Source organism: Poecilia formosa, unplaced genomic scaffold (genome assembly GCF_000485575.1).
Source record: "Poecilia formosa unplaced genomic scaffold, Poecilia_formosa-5.1.2 Scaffold390, whole genome shotgun sequence".
NCBI lineage: Eukaryota > Metazoa > Chordata > Actinopteri > Cyprinodontiformes > Poeciliidae > Poecilia > Poecilia formosa.
In genome coordinates this window covers 358,883-378,371 of record NW_006800329.1, presented here as the reverse complement: position 1 = coordinate 378,371, position 19,489 = coordinate 358,883, and the positions used below count along the sequence as shown (strand labels likewise).

Sequence of the window (19,489 nt, the reverse complement as noted above, 5' to 3'; positions counted from 1 at the left end):
TAGCCTTAGCATTCACAACAAGCTATGCTAGTTGTAGCATAGCATAGAGCAATGGGTGGATTGGTTGTTTCCTGTTAGCACTGGGAGAAGACCTGAATGCAGTAATCATAAATATTAGTTTTGCTAAAGCTAAAGTGCTATACCAACATGGTATTTAGCTGAAGCTAATGCTAAAGCGCTAATTTCAGTCATCTATGACACAACATGTGTTACAACACAGTATATTACCCTCAAGCGGATTAAATTTGCTATTGCAGTCCTGTATGGTTTGATTCTTTGTAATGGTTTTAGTTTTATAGTTGTTGAGTATTGCTAACTCTGTTGCTAATTTTATTTAGCCTAACTAACCACTTTAAAGTGGTCAGGATGCACACAGTGCATCTGTAGATTTTAAACTACAGCCTGTAGTTTTGGATAACATGAGGAGAGGATACTGAACTGCTGCATAAACAGTTTCCTCACTTCAAAATAAGAGCATGGTATATATGCCGTTTATATATGACGATATAAATGGCTAGCTACTTGAAGAATTCTTAACAGCTCATAACTAAAATTTCAACACAGATGTTGAACTTTATTCAATGGAAATTTATGAAAAATTAGCAATTTAGAATTTATTTTAAGAAATGTAATTAGGGTAGCTAAGTGTGCTAAACATTCTCGAAGTTAGCAAAAACGCTAAGCAAACAATTAGCATATTAGCAGAAGTAACCACTGACTGTTCTCAGTGTCTAGAGATGTAAAGCTTCTGTTCACATTGAATCGATAAGTGGAAAATATTGCGTTAGATAATAGTTTTATATAAATATCCTGTCTATTTTGTTTTATTTAGGACATTTTGTTGCCGTGGAAACCGCGAGCGACGACGCAGAGGGCAGCTCAGGTTCTGGTATCGAACCAAAGAGAGAAGCGACAGGAATCCTGCTGAGCCCGTCCCTGGAGCACGACGAGTGGAGCTGCGTGCGGCTGGTGTACCAGATCGCCGAGTCGGGTCACATGGAGGTTCTGAGGCGCAGCGAGGGGCGGAGCTTCGACACGCCGCTGTGGAGCAGCAGGACGCCATCAGACAGCTGGGTCATCGCCAGCGTGGATCTGCACAACGCCACCGAGCCGTTCAGGGTGAGGAGGGGGCCGCATCCAACCGCACATCCAACCATGTATGGTTGGATGGTTGTCTGCAACCATCCAACCATACAGACAACATACATCCAACTGTAAACAACAAAACATCCAACCGTACATCAAAACATCCAACTAAACATCCATCAATCCCTCATTAAACCCAATCAATGGTTGTTTTATTGTAAATTTCCACCTTATTGATTATTGTTCTCCGTAGAGTCTAGTTATTGGACCATTATTGATGAATACAGTCAGAACTCTGCTGCTGCAGCAGAACCTCCTGCAGCCCGGTTCCCCACGTCTGTGTAAAATTAGTCCGATGCGCAGAGCTTTTATCGTAGCGTAAACACGGAGCTGGTGTTTACGCTGTGAGCGAGGCAGAGCCCGGCGGACTGGAACGGGACCACGATGATGAGGTGCCAGGCCTCCGCCATGTGTGGGCCCCTCATCACATAAACACACCGGCAGAGTCCTGCGCCGCCTCGGCCCTCTAACGCCTCTCTGTCAAAGAATCTCTGCATGCATGTTTTCAATTAGTGCTAATTTACGTTAAACCTGCTGCTGTCACTTCTCTGGGTGTTCCCGTCCCGTTGTGAGCAGATTGTGATCCAAGGTCGGGCTGGAACGAGCGCAGGGAGCAGCGTGTCCATCTTTGAGATCCACATCACCCCCGGATACTGCCTGGGTGGGTCACTGCACTTCTTCTGCTATTCACATCTCTGCTCACATCAGAAGACAAACAACATCCTGATGGACAACAGCTGCTGCTCGTTTCTGCAGCTCCAGCACTAAGAAAACAAAATAAAACAAAACAAAAGAAGCAACAGGGCGAACCCTTGTTTTTACAGCATTGTAAATAGAAAAAAAGGGAGTACATTGCTGCCAAAAATCTTGAAATTTTGAAATTAATTTAAAAAAATATTGTAGGAAACTTAAAAAGTTCCTAGTTTGATAAGTCAAAGATTTGCTAGAAAAATATGGATAAGTCTGAGATTAATCTCACACGTTTTCTAGAAAAACACATGTAAATTTCCGAGTATGAAAAGCTGAAAATTTGCTAGAAAAAATGTCAGAAATTTAAAGATTAATCTCAGAAAAATCGAAAAAAACAAAATTTCTGAGTGTGAAAAGTAAAAGATTTGCTGGAAGAAACTTGGAAAGTTGTGAGTTTGAAAACGAAGAAGCTTCTTTAGCAAATCGCTCTGATTTCGCCATGAATTGAAGACAGTAATATGACCACATTAGACAATTATATTTAATAAACTGCATTTATCTTATGAAAATTAACAAATAAGCAGGTGAAATAAATTATGTGTACACTGAGTTTCAGTTTTTCAGTAATTTCTTATATTTTAATCTCTAAATGTTGCTTTAACCAACTCTTCCCAGATTAACGGGCAGCTATAGGGCCACGTCATTGTTGATACCGATGGTTTTGTTTAGTTTTTGTCCACACTGCAGGTTAATTTCGGTTCTTCTGTCTCCAGAGTGCGATTTTGAGGAGCCTCACCTGTGCGGCTACAACAACCAGTGGAACGTGAACGTGAACTGGTACGTTGGCGGCGGCGGAGTCCAGCTGGTCCACAACGGCATGCCGGACGATCACACATACCACAACAGGACAGGTGAGGCGGAGAGTCCAGCTGCATGCAATGCCTTTAATTCTGTACTGACAGTAACACTGAAACGATTAATCGTGATTGATTAATCGATCATTGAAATAACTGTCCACTAATTTAGTAACCGATTAATCGTTAACTGGAGGGTACAGTCTCTGCAAGAGGGCATCTGCAGAAAGAACTATATAGTCAAATCAGCAATTAAGCCAAAAATTGTATAAATATATTTACATTTACATTTAAGATAAAAAACCTTCTTTGTTTATATTGTACCCAAAACTTATCAAGTCATCTAGTTTTAGCTTCAAATTCCATCCAATTATGAATCAATTAATCCAAATAATAATCAACAGATCAACCAGGTGAAGCAGAAAGATAATAATTTTTCATGTTAGAAATTTATTTTTTTTTGCTGCAGATATTTCCTTTATTACAAATAATCAAGCTATATTATTGTCTTTTAGGCAAAAAAATGTTTATTTCTTATTTAAAAAGGAATTGAATTATTTGCTTACTTGTATTTTATATACATATATTTCTAATAAGGTGTGAAAAAGGCTTCAGTGGTTGAACGAAGGCTTCGATTAACTGATTAATCAATTAATCAGTTAGTTGAAGGCTGCTCAGTTAGTCTTTGATTAAGGCTAATTAATCAGAGGCTAATTAGACTAAACTGATGGATAATCAGCACTATTGATTAAATGATTAATCATCACATTAATCAATTACTAATTGACACCCAAACAATCTGTTGAAATGAATAAATAAAGCAGTTAACTGTGGCTCTCTGTTTTCCACGCCGTCAGCAGCTCTGTGTAACAAAACTCATGACTCAGGATCTTTCACACGTTATATTTAGACTGAAACAAACCAGCAGATTATGGGACTTCACAGCTGGAAACCTGTAATCTGGAGCATCTGACTGGATTATAGTCATTTAGCTAACCGCTACAACCCGAAGCCGCTGACGGCGTCTCCGTGGTGCAGAGAAATCTTCCTCCAGGTTTGCTCGTCTTCCTCAGGTCACTTCATGTACGTCGACTCCAGCTACGCCAAGACGTTCAAAGAGGTCGCCAAGCTGGTGTCTCCCATGGCGACGATGCCGATGTCCGGCTGCCTGAGCTTTCAGTACCAGCGAAGCGAGGAAAGAGGGAACATGTTCACCGTTTTCACCCGGGACCGCCTGGGCCAGTACCAGGAGCTGTGGAGAGCCGAGCCGGACAACCGGGTCGACTTTATCAGCTCCCCAGGAGAGTGGATACCTGTGCAGGTGGACCTGAAGGCTCCATACCCAGTGCAGGTCAGGAAACCACAGCTTTAACTGATACATACACTGCTGTGACACCAGGTCAGGCGTTTGGGCTCAGTAAGAGTCCAACAGTCTCCATAGCATACGGACCAACAACCCTTTAGTCACACATCCATTGGACCGTTTGGGTCAACCTGCTGCGTCCCACAACACACTCCACTGATGGTTAGACAGAAAGATGTTCCTGCGTGCATCACATTTGTTATCGCACTAGTGTGATGCCATGTCAGGCGTTTGGGTCCAACTGGTGATTGGGCTCTGTGGTTCGGCACCAACCCATGCCGTAACATTCAGTGGAAACGAAGCACAAGACACCTGAACTCTTCTACTGGAGACAGATGCCAATCCCAAACGACTGGAGCTGCTTCTGATCCTGGCACAAAAAGCAGAGATGAAACTCTGAGGTTCCTCAACCAGACTCTCCTCTGTCCATGAAGAGTCTCTGGTTCTGTCCACTGCTAACCGGATTGAGGAGCAGAGGCAGAGGATATCTCACTCTCCTCTTTTTTTTTTTTTTTTACAGTAAATCCACATTTCCTTCTGCTCTGGTTGCAATGAAACAGGAAACATGCAATATTTTCCAGATTTGTGGCAGAGCTGCCATGCAGCTTTATTTATGTCTTTCTGTTTGTCTCTGTGGCCTCCAGGTGGTTTTTGAGGTGGGCTTTAACAGCCCGAGAGGCGGACATGTTGCTCTGGACGACATTTCCTTTTCTCCAGAGTTTTGTAACAAAGACACAGGTGAGCTGTGGACTTCTGTCTTCACCACGAATCCCATCAAGCCAACAAAACACCAGGAGAGCCGCAGAAATGATTTCTGCCAACATGCTGATCCCTGGCATTACTTCCACAGAGCCAACCTTCGATCCGTCCATCGCCAACTGTGATTTTGAATCTGGTCTCTGCCTCTACACCCAGGACCGGAGCGTCGCATCGTCCTGGAGGAGAGTGTCGGTGAAACCCAACATATTCAGGAATGGAGACCACACCACAGGGGCAGGTGAGGGAAACCTGGGAGAACGACTTAATTAGATTTTGGACCAAACCTTTCAGATTTAGCACAACATGGGTGGTGAAATATGTTCATTAAATTGAAATTGAATAAAAGATTAAGTGGTGGGCAATATTAACTAATCAGAAATATTAGTTCCGCTAATGCTAAAGTGCTATATTAGCATGTTATTTAGTGGATGTTAATACTAGAGAGCTAAATCAACAGGTAATTTAGTAGAAGCTAATGGTAAGGTGCTATATTAACATGTTATTTAGTGAAAGCTAATGCTAATGCAGCATAGCATGGTATTTAGTGGGCGAAGGAAATGGAACTCCCCACCCACTTCAAAATAAGAGCATGAATATTGAAGAATTCTTGCCAGTCAATAACCAAAACTTTATTCAACTGAAAATTTACAAAAAAGCAAAAAAAAATGTAAAAGTTAGCAAAAATGCTAAGCTAAACATTAGCTTCGGTATTAGTGAATTACCAGAAGTTTTCCCAGCACTGCAGGTCGTTTCAGTTCAGTTCCTGTTTTCCTTCAGTTTAAAGGAGTTTTGTCAGAGCGGAACAGAAACAGATTCTTTCTTAGCTTAGCTAAAAACCAACACAGTTCTTATGAAATCCCGGCGTTCTGTAGTTGAAAACAGACGTTCACAGGGACATAAATCCCGTCTTCTCCCACCAGGATCCTTCCTGTTGGCTCACTCCCGGCTGGGCCCGCGCTCCGGCTACGTTAACAGGGTGATCAGCCCCATGCTGCCGGGGAACACCAGGTTCTGCCTCAGGTTCTTCTTCTCTCTGAGAGGTGATCCGACTCCAGCCGTGAAGTCTCTCTGTGTGAACGGTTTGCAGGAATCTTGGGTTTTTCTGATTAAATCTGCGGCAGGTTTCAACCAGACGGAGCAGGCGCTGGTGGTTTACCTGCTGCAGCAGGGAGGCCGGCAGGAGAAGATCTGGACCCAGGCGGAAAAGTCCAGGGGGATCTGGATCTCAGCAGACGTGACCTTCCAGACGTCGCAGCCGGCCAAGGTCAGTGGAAGACGAGAGGAGAACCACATGTGGAAGAACAAACACGGAGACGGAAAAACCACGGGAAAACGAGTCCTGACTGTTTCAGAGGAATGAAGAGGATGAAAGAAATAATAACATGAGAGAAAAATACACAGGAACTTTGGATTAAAGTTGGGAAAACAATAAAAGTGAGAAAAAATAAAACAAATGGAAAAAATGGACAAAATTCCTGGAGGAATACAGAAGAATGAAAGTTTGGAAAAATATAATTTCCAAAGTTTTCATCCTTTTATAATCAAAGCCAATGTTACCTGAAAATCACACAGATGGACCAGAGAACCAACAGCCGCATTTATTCAGCCATATTTATCATATTTCTCCACTAAGCTAAAAGCTCCCATCAGTCCACTGACATGGAGCTGATCACTGATTGGTCAGCAGCCAGAGGCAGAAGCGCCTCACTTCCTGTTTGTCTTCCTCAGATGGCGTTCGTCAGCACCTGCAGGAGTTTCTGGGACTGCGGCTCCGTGGCGCTGGACGACATCAGCCTGAGCCTGGGAGACTGTGAGCTGACGGCCGGTAACAACGTCTGTTTTAACGGACGACAGCGGGTTTAAGGACACATAGATATGTTTATTTTAATATTTAAATACTGATTTTTTTTACATTTTTATATTTTAATTTGTTTTTGTTAACTTGGGTTGTTTTCAGGCAAATAGTTACTTTTGTTTCAGGAAAACATTTATTATTATTATTTATTATATATTCTTTTTTTTACTTTTATTTTTTGATGCAGTTTCTTTTTTAGTTATTTTTTTATTTGTCTTGTTTTTGTTATCTTTTGCTTTGACTTTTATTTATCTTTTTCAGTTAATTATTTTTTAACATTTTAACAGATTTATTTTTTTCCAAGCAAACATTTCTTTTTAAATACTTTTTTTATTTTGTAGCTTTAAATAAATGTATTTTCTTTTATTGGAGTAAACAGTAATTTTTTTAAACATGTTTATTTGTTATAAATGTTTTAAGTTAATTGTTTTTTCTCTAGCAGCAGCTCTGACGTTCTTTCTCGGGGTCGAACCAACCATGTGGTTTCTCCTGCCTCAGGCTTCCTGTCCGCTCCGCTGCCTGGACACTGTGACTTCGAGGCCGGACTCTGCGGATACTCGCAGGACAAACACAGGGACGCTGCCGCCTGGCACCAGAGGAGGGGCCCCACTCCCACTTCCTACACGGGCCCCAGAGGCGACCACACCACAGGACTTGGTGAGGCCACCGCCCATCACTTCCTGTTTCCTGTTGCGGCAGCGGCATCCCTCAGACGGCGCCCCCTCTGCCTGCGACAGGGTACTACATGTACATCGAGGCGTCGCCCATGCTGCCGGGTCAGAGCGCGCGGCTGCTGTCCCGTCCTGTCCGGGGGACCCGGGGCCCTCAGTGTCTCCGGTTCTTCTACCACATGTACGGGTCGGGAACCGGGAAGCTCAGGGTGCTCGCCGACAAGGATGGGGAGGAAGTGTTGCTATGGCAACGGAGCGGCGAGCAAAGCGTTGCCTGGCTGAGAGCCCAAGTGGAATACCAGAGCCAGAGTCACCATCAGGTGAGACAGAGATTAATCCTATTATTGTTGATTTACTGAGTATAAAATACAATAAATTAATATTATTTATTTATATCTATGTAGAAGTAAATAAACAGAATGTATTTGTTGACGTTTTCAGGTTGAATTAGTGGAAACGTTTTGGCCTGCAGTCATTTTTTCTCCTATATCATCGTCTCTCTTCAGTTGAAGAATCCAAACAAACAGAATGAAAAATGGTGAAACTTGAAAACAATGATGACAACATTTGAGCTGCTGCCATGACATTAACCCAGATAAGGAGATAATTTTAGATTCTTACTCCCATTTATCCATCATCACTTCTCCTGTAAACATGGAAGTGAAGCCAAACATCAGCCGTAAATGGACCCGTGTTTCATCCAGAGGCTTAAATCGTCAAGCCGTTGGAAAAAGACAGAGGACAAGTGAAAAGAAAATCTGCCTTTTTTAACTTTACAAAATCTGGAAAAGTCATGAATCGTCCCAAACTTAACTTTCTATCCAAACATGTTAGCTTAAGCTAATATATCCTAGCATAGCCTTTAGTTTACTTCAGTCTAGCTTGTCCTAGGTCCAGTTTGCATTAGCTTATCGTGTTTAAAAAGCTTGTATTAATTAAATGTATTTTATCTTAACTGAAATTAGCCTGTTGACTTAGCTTAACCGTTCTCATCTTCATAAGGCTAGCTGTATTATTTTAGCAGATCTTAGCTTTTCTTGGATGATCTTAATTTTTCTTAGCATGACATGCCTTATTTTAGTTAAATTTAGCTTCTTTAGTTTATCCTCATTCAAATTCTTTTAGCATAGTTAAGTTTAACTTGGCTTAGTTTACAAAAACAAGTTAAACTTTAGTTTTCATTTGAATACTGTTAGAATAGTTATGTTTAACTTAGCTCACGGTTTCTTGACTTATTTTATCTAAATTTTCTCTTTAGAAACATTAGTCTGGTTAATCTTAGCATATCTCTCTGCTTATGTCTAAAATTTTTCATTTGATTTAAATTAAAAACAAATCTTAGCGGATTTAGCATATTTTAGCTTGAGTCTAATATTACCTCAACCCACTAAAACTTGCCTTAAATTAGTTTTGATCATTTAGTTTATATTGTATTTAATTTCAAATCATTTTCAAAAGTCTTGATTGAACTTGGCTTAGTTTATTTTATTTAAAATTAGTTCAGTTCAGATTGATTTAGCATGTTTTTGTTGTTCTTTGTTGAGTTATTTTTAGGTTTGGTCAATATAAATTGTTAGCATGGCTTAATTTATTATAATTAGTGTCAAATCTTATTTTAAGTAATCACTGCTTAGCTTACTTTTTAGTATATTAGATTCAATTTTCCCCTTTATTCAAGATGTTTTTAGTTTAATATTTCGTAGCTCAATGGAAATTAGCTTTAGCAGTGTTAATTTAACTAAGCAAAATAAGCTTATTTTAGCTAAGATATCTAAATCATCTCAGCCCGTATTATTTTAAAGTTGGATTAAAGTAAAAGTTTAGTTTTTTATGATTTAGTTTAGTTGTCCAGAAAAGATTTGTGTTTTTTCCAGATTGTGTTTGAAGCGACCCGCGGTTCTTCAGTCAGGAGCGACATCGCCATCGATGACATCATGTTGGACAGCGGCCCTTGCCCAGGTGACCCTCTCCCTCTGAATTACATCACATAATCTGAGATTATATTCCTGACTCCTCTGTGTTTTCCTGCAGAGACGGAGGTCACTGTCGCCGTGGGAAGCTCCAACGAGATCGAGTAGAAATATCTGCAGTAGGATGCATGAACCCTTCATTTTCCTCACTTTTTATTTTTGCACATTAGACAACCCGAAGCGTTGTTGACTCCTACATGCCAGCAGGAACATGTGGATTAAAGAAACTCAGTTTTGAATGGGGCAACATGTCAGATATATCAGGCTTTCTCTCTGCACTGATGCGCCACAGGGTGTCAGGCGGTGTTTTCCTTCACACTTATATGCATTAGATTAATGCTCATTGCTTTAATAAACCCAAGAATGTCCTTAAATAAGATTGTTTGTTGTCACATTTTGAAATAAAACGTGCAGGAATCGTCAGAACAAGAATATGAAACCATCATATTCAGATTTATTACACAAACTGTACATCTGTAGGGTTTTTCCTTGAGTCTTTAGGCGGCGCTACATGATGAGCGTCCCGTCGTTTGGGTATTTCATGGACGCCATCTGCTGCGTCATTGCCAGAACGTCCTGGAAGCCGGTGCTGAGTCCAGACATGTGCTGGAAGTACGCCTCCTTTTCCACCTGGACCGACACATTGTTCACACCGGCATCTTTCAAGATGGCCGTCACCTGGAGACGTGGAGATGAAACAGTCAGATAACCACGATGCACAATATAATCTGTGATAATAATCAAAGCTGTGGTGGGAAGCTGGTCTGAGCCGACCTGCTGGATGATCCGCTGTTCCACCACGTCTGACATGACCTGCAGGTGGACGGTCCCGGCGATCACATTGGCCGAATGCCTCCAGAAGTGAGGGTCTCTGTACGACAGAACTCCTTCAATCTTCTCAATCTGAAAATAATTGAAGAAACCATGCTAATTACCACGTTGGTAAAGTGTTTTAGCATTAGCTTCTTCTTAATACCACGTTGGTTTAGCACTTAGTGCTACTTTCCGCTTAATACCTTGAGCATTAGCCTCCACATAAAACATGCTGGTATAGCGCTTTGGGGTTAGCTTTTGCTAAATACCATTTTCATATCGTGCTGTAACTTTAGTTTACGGTAAATAACATGCTGGAATAGCATTAGCTTCCACTACATACAATGTTAGTGTGGCGCTTTTTTGCTAGCTCCTGCTAAATACGATGTTAATATAGCGCTTAAGCATTAGCTTTTCGAAAATAACAATCTGATTGGTTTAGCATTACTTTCTGTTTAATACCATCTTGGTACAACAATTTAGCAATAGCTACCGCTTAATAAGCTGTTATAGCACTGTAGCATTAGTTTACGGGAAATAACATTCTAGTATTGTATTAGTTTCCACTAAATACTATGTTAGTGTAGCGCTTTTTGTTAGCTTCTGCTAAATACCATAGCACTTTATTATTAACTTATCCTAAATACTGCATTGGTTTCACACTTTACCGTTAGCTCTGGCTAACTACCACATTGATGTAGCACTTTAGTGTTAGCTTACCCTAAACACCATGTTGGTGTAGGCCTTGTTTGTTAGCCTTTAATCAATACCATGCAGTTTTGGTGCTTTAGCATTAGTAGAGCTAATGGTTATAAATGGTGCTTTGGGGTTAGCACAGCTAGCTTTTACTTCACATCTACTGCTAGCATTATGCCCACCATCATATAATCCTAGCAGAATTAACTCCAGTTTTTTCTTTCAGCTGAGATGATGTGTTGGAAACTCTAATTTTGTTGCTTTAATCTTAAACTTTGGTTTGTGAGGATCTGGGCCTCGTCACCTTCTCCAGCGCGCTGTTCAGCTCCTTCTCTTGTTCCGGAGGAGTCCGCAGGAGGAGAACCTCGCAGGCGTCCTTCAGCAGCGGGATGACGCTCAGAAAAATGAGCGTGGCGATGAAGAGCGAGCAAATGGGATCGGCGATGAGCCAACCGAACTGCCGGATGAGGACGGTGGAGATGATGACGCCGACGCTGCCCAGCGTGTCGGCCAGAACGTGGAGGAAAACTCCTGGAAGGAGAAAACCAGTTCAGGGGATTATCGCGTTTCCACGAACTTCTCTGTGCCGCAGCGACAAACCTCGCATGTTGGCGTTCATTCCTCTGCTGCCCGAGCCGTGGGAGTGGGCGTGGCCATGGCTGGAGTGGGCGTGACCATGGCCGCCATGGGCGTGACTGTGCTCGCCATGGGAGTGGCCATGATGTGAGTGTCCGTGGTCGTTAGAGGAGCAGCTTTTCCCGCCGTGGGAGTGGGCGTGGCTAAAGGCGCAGATTCCCACCAGGTTGACCAGCAGACCGCCGACGGACACTGGCTGCAGAAACGACAAAGTACCAAACGGCGTTTCAGATGAACGAGGAGCAGAGTCACTGAAAACAATAAATAAATCTGTCCTTTTCTCAGAACTCTGACTTTCATCTTCTGGAGTCAAAAGACAGGAATCGGATGAAAAAAAACGTTAAAATTGTGAGAAAAACGCTACAATTTTGAGATTACAGTCAGAAAAAAAAAAGTCAAAATTCTGAAAAGAAAAAAACAAAAAAAAACAAAAAACAAACTTGGATTAAAATCAGAATTCTGAAAAAAAATAAAAGTCAAATATCCAGCAAAAAACCTGTTGGAATTCTTAATTTTAAAAAAGTACAAATTCTGAGATTAAATCAGAATTCAGAGGAAAAATTTCAAAAATCTAAAAAAAAAAAAAAAAAAAAAAAAGGCAAAATTGTAAGGCGGAAAAAAAAGTTAATTCAAGAACAATCAAATTCTGAGATTAAAGTCAGAAATCTATTTTTTTTTTTTAGTGGCTCTGATTGTCTTCCGTAGATTTAGTGGCTCTAATTGTCTTCCGTAGTTTGTGGCTCTAATTGTCTTCCGTAGTTTGTGGCTCTAATTGTCTTCCGTAGTTTGTGTCTCTGAGCTTTAAGCCGTTCTGGCCGTTTGCGGGTTGCAGTGACCTGTAACCTGATCCAGAGAAACTTCAGATCTGAGGTCCAATTAAACCCGTTTGATCTGAGAACCGTTTGTTTCCTCATCCAGAGCAGAACGTGTTAAATAGTGTTGGTGGATGGAAGTGAACGACAGCAACTGTTCTCACTCTGACATATTCATTCATTCATAAAGCTCCTCTTCAAACCAGAGCTCCATTTGGACCGGATCAGGTTCTGATCTGAAGGCCATCCTGACCCAGATTTCTCTTCTTTAAATCCTGTTTGCTAAACAACAACAATAATATTTTCTGTCAAACATCTGAAGGAGCTTAAATCACCCGACTGCGTTTACTTGCTGATCCAACAAAGTTCTTCCAGAACCAGAACAAACCCGACTGTTTTCACTCCGGACTCGGTTTATTTTGGCTTCCAGCTTGTCCAGATAAAAGCGTCGTGTGACGAGAGAAAACTCACGGTCAGCATGTCGGTGTTTATGTTGGGAGGATCCAGCAGGCGGGTGACCGACTCCATGAACACGAAGAAGGCGATGACCATGAGGAAGAGGCCGTTGATGAAACCCGACAGGATCTCAACCCGGCCGTACCTGCAAGACGAAACAGTCAGGAGAAACCGGACCTGAAACTACGGCACAACACAAGGGACACGCGAGACAGGAACAGGAGTCATTTCTGACAGTTAAACTTTATATATATATAAAAAAGAGAAACTAATTTCAAATTAATCTCAGAAATTTCCTACAGAAATTTCTAAGGAAATTTGAGCTTAGAAAGTAAAAAAAAATGCAAGTAAAAAAATGATTAAAAATGTGGAAATTTCTGAGTTTCAAGTTGAAAATTCTGAGATTAATCTCAACGTTTCTGCCAAATTTTCCACTTCTGGTGTTCAGAAATTTTCTTATTTATAGTGAATTATTTGAGTGTTCAAACTCAGAAATGTTCTTGTTTTTCTAACAATCTTTTGACTGTTGCAGCTCAGAAATTTCTGTTCTCAAAACTTGCTAGAAAATTTCCAGAAATTTTGAGCTTGCTCCAAAGGCAAGACAAAAAATTTGATTAGAACAATATGGAAATTTCTCCGTTTCAAATCGAAAATTCTGAGATTAATCTCTGAATTATGCAAAAAGTTGCATATTTTCAAATTTTTTGGAACTTCAGAAAATTTCTCAAAATTACTGTTTTTTTTCTAGGAAATATTTGCCTTTTAAAACTTTGCAAGTTTTTAAAAAAAAAAATATTTGAGCTCAATCTCACAATTTCTGAGTTTTTTTTGGCAGAAATTTTCTCTTTATTTTTCCTATGAATAATGGCCCTGATGTGGCTCCGTAGACGGCGGCGGCGCTGGTTCTACCCGTAGGAGAAGATCCTGGTGGCCTTCCAGCGGGTCATGAGGGCAGCGAACAGGCCCAGAACCAGAGCGGAGCAGTCGAACAGCATGTGGAAGCCGTCAGAGATCAGACCCAGGCTGTTGGTCCAGACGCCGTAGAACAGCTCCACGAAGGTGAAGGCCTGCGGAAAACCAGGACAACTCTGGTTGCTATGGTGATTTTAGTGGTGTAACAGTCAAACTGAAGGCAGGGAGGTGAACTTTAGGTCAAACAGTTTAAACCTTATTCAGGTGCAGCTAAAATAAATTAGCATTGTTAGCAACTCATATTATTCTCATATTATTTCAACTTCGGTCGTATGACTTTATCTTTGTGTTTCTGACTTCAGTCTCGCATCTTTACGACTTTAATGGCTCCTAACGGTGCCCTACTTGACCTTTGCACCATTACGATCTTTTATTTTCTCGTGAGTCTCGTCGTCTTTGGTCGACCCACCAGGTTGAGACACAGGAAGTAGAAGATCTGCCGGGAGTCGTACTCCTCCAGGATCTGTTTGAGCGAATCCTTGATGAAGCGCGGCAGCGACTGCGACGTGTGCTGCAGCGCGTCGCCCATGAAGTTATACAGCGGCGTCCCCTCCGGCGAGTAGCCCACCAGCGTCCCCTTCTGCCCCTTCTTGGACGGCGCCGTCAGGATGCTGGAGGCTGCGGGGGCAGAACGGCGGTCAGAGGATGAACTGAGGCGCGGTCGGCGTTCCGCCTGCGCTCACCACTCACCCATGACGAAGAAGACGGCGCTGACGATGACTCCGCCGGAGAGAACGTGCTCAGTGGCGAGCTGCGGCGGTCGGCTCAGCGGGGCGGTCCAGAAGTTGGCCAGCGCCAGCGCGGCCGGGAAGAGGGCGAAGGCGCCGTAGCGGGCGCAGCGAGGAGCCTCCATCTTGGCGCTGCAGACGGATTCGACGTAAAACTCCAGGATCACGACGGAGAAAATGATCATCGCAAACGGAACGACGAGCGAAGACCAGGAGTCCACTTTGCTCTGCAGAACAAAATATAGACATTTTGGAAAAAATTCATAAAATTATGTTTAGAAATATTTGTGTAGGTTTGATTAAACTAATCTGAGTGTCAAAAAATAAACTAATTATACATAAAATAAAATCTAGGAAATCTTAACTTTTTTCTGAATATTTATTCTTGTTTATATCAATAAATAAATGCAGATTTTTGTCTGTTGTTTCTCTGATGACTTTCAATTAAAATATAAAATAATTATTTCAGTTCAAATAAATTCCTTTCCTTAAAAGAAAGGATGGATGAGAAGATTTAGGGATGAATAAATTCAGGGAGAAAGGAAGGAGCGAGGGATTAACGAAAGGAGAAATGGAAGGATGAGAGACAGAAGGAGCGATGTAAAAAAGGAAGAAAAAACTGGAATTTAAAGGATGGAAGAAAGAACAGAAGGAAAGAAGGATAAAAGAATTAAAGGAACAAACAAGGAAGGAAATAAAAAAGGAAGAGAGGATGAAAGGAAAGAAGGAAATAACAAATGAAGGAATAAAACTATGAAAGGACGGATGTTTTCCATCTTCCTCTTTCTTTGATCGCCCCTAACTCTCCCGGCTCGTCACCTCGGTGGTGGCGGTCAGGACGGCGGCCCAGGGCAGCATCACGGCGGCGGACAGCAGGTTGTCGAGCGCGTAGAGCCGCTTGGCTCCTCCGATCTCCACCGACAGCTTCCTGGAGGCCGTGTGGAAGCCGACCTTCAGGCAGAGCGACACCACCAGCAGAACCACGCCGCCCTGCAGGCGGGCGGGGGAACAACGCAAACATCCTCAGAATCAACATACAAGGACTCAACTTCATGTTCCATCACTTTGAAAAACAAATTGTTAATGTAAAGTTTTATAAATAAGATAAAGTCCTAAGCATATGGTGTGACATAAAGTTCATCCATGTCATTAGAATAGGATTTTATTTCATTATTTAACTGTTTTGAGAGGCTTGAAATGGCAGCCATCTTGAAAAATTTTGATCTTCCTGAAATTCAAGTGGCTGATATGAAACATGAGGGGTTAGCATGCTAATTTCTATTCTTGTAGCAACCTGGAAGGTTTTTAGAAGAAGAAGAAGCTTCACTCACCTTGTGATCTGCGACTCCTAGCAGAGAAATGGCCGTGTACAGGAAGTGTGTGAGCGCGCTGTCATGGTGTCCCTCCGCTGCGTTACGGCTCCAGTCAAGGCCCAAACAGAACCGCGGGTGAAACCAAACTGAAGCCAAAACTATGAGAACTCTGGATGAAAGGATACGGTGATGATCCCCCATCTTGGCCATCAGATGGTCGTTATCGAAGAGCAGGAGGCAGATCACAGCGATGATGAAGAAAGCTGCTCCTCTGGTCTGCAGGAAGCCACAGAAAAACCTGCTCAGGTACCAGGACTGGTTCAGGAACCAGAACCGGTTCAGGAACCAGAACTGGTTCTGGTACCTGGATCCGATCAGAGCTGCACATCCAGTGTCATATCTGGCCCTTAGAGGGCGCTTCAAGCTGTGTTCTACCGGGTCCATTTAACTTAAAAAAATAAGATTAAAAAATACATAAATAAATGTTCAAAATATGGCATTGATCAGCCACAGAGTATTAGAACAAGAATTATTTTGTTTTATGACTTTCTTCTCGTGTTACTACGACTTTTTGTCCCACGTGATGTTTTACGACTTTATTCTAAGTTATACCGACTTTATTGGTTTAACTTCTTGTCGCATCACTAACTATTCTCTTGAAATTGCGCCTATTTGCGTAATTTAGGGCTCCAATAACAATTGATTATTCTATTGATTACACTGACAATTAATTAATCAAATTTAAAAATTGGCACTTTCTGGCAGACATTTGAGAAGCTCAACTCTTTCTTCAAGATTTAGCATCAGTACAGTGTAGGAAGCCTGACCAGTTGATTAATTTTAGAATTAATCGATTAATAATCAGATAGCAGAAGGTCCTTGATAAACGTTATTCCGACTAAATTATCATTTCCAAGTTAGCTCTCCTTTATCATTGTAATGTTTAAGAGATGTCCGACTCATTTCTAATCAAAAACAAACTTGTTGGGTGAATAGCATCATTCAAAATCTCAATCTTTGGCTGCTATTGTGCAAAGGTAAAAATAAACAAAAATAAAATCAAACTAAATAAAGAGAAACCTTGGACGGTCCGCCTCCTGAGTTGGTGAAGAGAACGCCGAGCAGAGCGACGACCACAACGTCACTGTGCTCGAAAAGCAGCAAAGTCCTGAAAAATAAAGAATGATTTCAAAAATGCATCTTAGGAGATAAATAATCATAACTGTTGCAATTATGCAGGAAAAACAATGTGAGAATATATTAAAATAATGTAAACATTTACCTCAAAGGTCCACAGAGGGTGAGACCAAAGAAGCCCAGGAGGGAAATAACGCAGCTGAACACAGCATGTTTAACCAACTTTATCCACTAAAACAGAGACAAAAAGAAAAACAGGTTGATTCATCACAGCAGCTTCATCTTTATAAATATATCTTTGGTCGAGTTTCTAGTGCAAAACTAACAAGTAACTTTTCAACAGGAAATAGAAATTTGCTTTAAGTTAATAATTTCTTAACACTGATGAAAAAGTTCTAGTTAAAAGCCAAATAATCTACTAATTAAACAAGACATTTTCCCCATATTATAAGTTAAAAACTTCTGTGAAAATTGTGAAAAATACTTAAAGTGATTCTACCTCCAACCTGCAGGTGGCAGTATTTTCTGTTTTACTACAGCTAAATCAGCCTTCCTTGATTTTTTTCCTCATCCATTTTCTTCTATAAGTAGATTTTTTTACGTGGTTTAAAGAGGGTAAATTGTCACAAAAATTCAAAAGTAGCACCACGAAACTATTGACGTTTAATTCCAATTTTTTTTTCTTTTTTTTACAAAATCTATCCCAAAATCCAAGAGGGAGTTACTTTATAAAAAAGTAATTGTTGAAAATTGTTGTTGGTGCAATTTTACATCTCTAGATGAAGATCTACAAAATACAAATCAATAGAGGCTGACTACATATGCCTGCCACACTTTTTAGATGTTTACTAGTGCAAATAAAAAAAGCAATAAAATGAGAGTCCAACAAACCTGTCGCTTTGAGACGGCTTTTCCAGAAGAAAATGGTTTTTGAAAGACAAGCAGTATAAGAGCACTCCTACAAAACAAACAAAAACATTCATGTTATCAATATAAAATAAATACTAAACCATTCAAAAATGAATCAGAACGGATCAGAGGAGAATAAATACTCACCCTAACTTTAATATGAAGATGAACTGAACTATATGAACGACTTTGAGGATATCATACGATTCAAAAATACCTAAAGCTTTCAGGATCTTTGAGAGGATCAGCAGAACAATGTATCTGGTTAACCTGCAGAAAGGAAAAACAGCATAAATCACATAAGTGGAAACTAATAGGATAAGGTTAGATAAATAAACTGTTTCAAAAACCATTCTGAGTGTTTAGTAGTTCAAAAAGACGAAAAATTCAGAGGTAAAGTTAATTTATCTCCCATCAGAAACGTATGCAAACTTCTGAATTTCAATCAAATTAACCTGTCGTCAAGGAAAAATAAATAGCTTTGGTAATCCTAACAGATCTAAAACAGACAAAAATGAGTCAGGAAATAAAAAATGTATTCAAATGAACTGAATAAAAATAAAAGTTAACCAGAACAGATGTTACCTTGAATCAGGGACTTCCACCATCCCCAGTTTCCCTCCCGATAAAACGTTGCTGCTGTATTTATCCTCCATGTTGACCGGTAGCAGTATATTTATGTTCCCAGTATCCTCACCATCACTTTTAGTGGAGAAATAAAACCTTCGTATCGGCGCTCATTTACCGCTGCAGTAAATAACAAGGCCTCCTCTGGCTCGGTTCATTCTGCCGTTTGTAGCGCCGTCACGTCCTCTGTGGCCGCCGGATGTCACCGAAACGCATCTGAACGCTTTGTTAGAGCCTGAAAATAAACCCGCTCTCTTTCAAAATGACGATAATAAACGATAAAAGTCAGAAAAGGAGAAAAACTACCCGAACCGTCCGTAAAGCCCTGACGCTTCCGCATACGACACACAGTTTACGTCACGTAACAGACATCGTGAGCCTTGATGTTGCGCAGATCTGCGGAGAAGCAAGAGGTCTCACTCTGAAAATATTTCTTGTATCAAAACAGGACCTCAGCGTTACCAGCAATATGCTCTAACCTGCTGAGCTAAACAGCCACACAGAATGTTAAGTTTCAATGGATTTAAGAAAAACTTACATGATCTTACCACAATGAAGATTTGAAAAAAATGTCCTCATATTCTAATTTTTTTTCAAAATCAACATTTGTAGAGGTATATTTTCCAGCTTTCATGCATTTTGAAATGTTGATTTAATTTTAAAACATTTTTCTATTTTTAAGTATTGATTTTATTTGTCAACCTTTTGTAATACTGAAATGTTGTTTTTCATTTACCACCCTTTTTCATTTTGATTGTCTGATTGGACAGTTTGGGGATGGAACCCACGACCTTGACATTATGAACAGCTTGCTCTGTCTGGCTGAGCTAACCGGCCATACGCAATGTGGTCATCTCATCGAGGTGGTTAAAGGTCAGCAAGGATTCTATGGTGTAGCGGTCTGTCCTCTGAATCCAGGCATCTGAGTGCAAGCCTCTATGGAAACTTGATGCATTGCATCCTGGCATCTACAAATTTGGAACCTCAAACTGAAACAAAGAACAAAAGTTCAGTTTCTGTAGTGTAGTGGTTATCACGTTTACTTAACATGCAAAAGGTCTCTGGTTCGAAACCAGTTGGAA

The 19,489-nt window shown here is 40.9% G+C and overlaps 2 protein-coding genes across 2 annotated transcripts in view; one reads left to right on the top strand and one right to left on the bottom strand.

Annotated features, from left to right (window-relative positions):
• LOC103154524 (thyroid hormone-induced protein B) overlaps nt 1-9,682 on the top strand; it is a 20,047-nt gene extending 10,365 nt beyond the window's left edge. Inside the window, exons 9-21 of the mRNA XM_016662772.1 lie at nt 833-1,119; nt 1,723-1,807; nt 2,610-2,747; nt 3,764-4,041; nt 4,698-4,791; nt 4,904-5,050; nt 5,733-5,852; nt 5,934-6,076; nt 6,541-6,637; nt 7,166-7,324; nt 7,405-7,658; nt 9,213-9,297; nt 9,370-9,682. Coding sequence (XP_016518258.1) covers nt 833-1,119; nt 1,723-1,807; nt 2,610-2,747; nt 3,764-4,041; nt 4,698-4,791; nt 4,904-5,050; nt 5,733-5,852; nt 5,934-6,076; nt 6,541-6,637; nt 7,166-7,324; nt 7,405-7,658; nt 9,213-9,297; nt 9,370-9,416 — 1,934 coding nt within the window. The 3' untranslated portion in view covers nt 9,417-9,682. The remainder of the gene's footprint in view (nt 1-832; nt 1,120-1,722; nt 1,808-2,609; nt 2,748-3,763; nt 4,042-4,697; nt 4,792-4,903; nt 5,051-5,732; nt 5,853-5,933; nt 6,077-6,540; nt 6,638-7,165; nt 7,325-7,404; nt 7,659-9,212; nt 9,298-9,369) is intronic.
• Nucleotides 9,683-9,728: 46 nt separating this feature from the next.
• On the bottom strand, nt 9,729-18,768 carry slc30a5 (solute carrier family 30 member 5). Its single transcript, XM_007575841.2, has 16 exons — nt 18,366-18,768; nt 17,928-18,050; nt 17,763-17,829; nt 17,017-17,102; nt 16,815-16,902; nt 15,920-16,010; nt 15,753-15,829; nt 15,241-15,411; nt 14,384-14,648; nt 14,103-14,311; nt 13,631-13,788; nt 12,737-12,866; nt 11,418-11,649; nt 11,122-11,348; nt 10,083-10,211; nt 9,729-9,986 (listed from the first exon to the last, which is right to left on the bottom strand). The coding sequence occupies exons 1-16, from the start codon at nt 18,434-18,436 to the stop codon at nt 9,816-9,818; spliced, it is 2,295 nt and encodes a 764-aa protein (XP_007575903.1). The 5' UTR covers nt 18,437-18,768; the 3' UTR covers nt 9,729-9,815.
• Nucleotides 18,769-19,489: the final 721 nt, after the last annotated feature.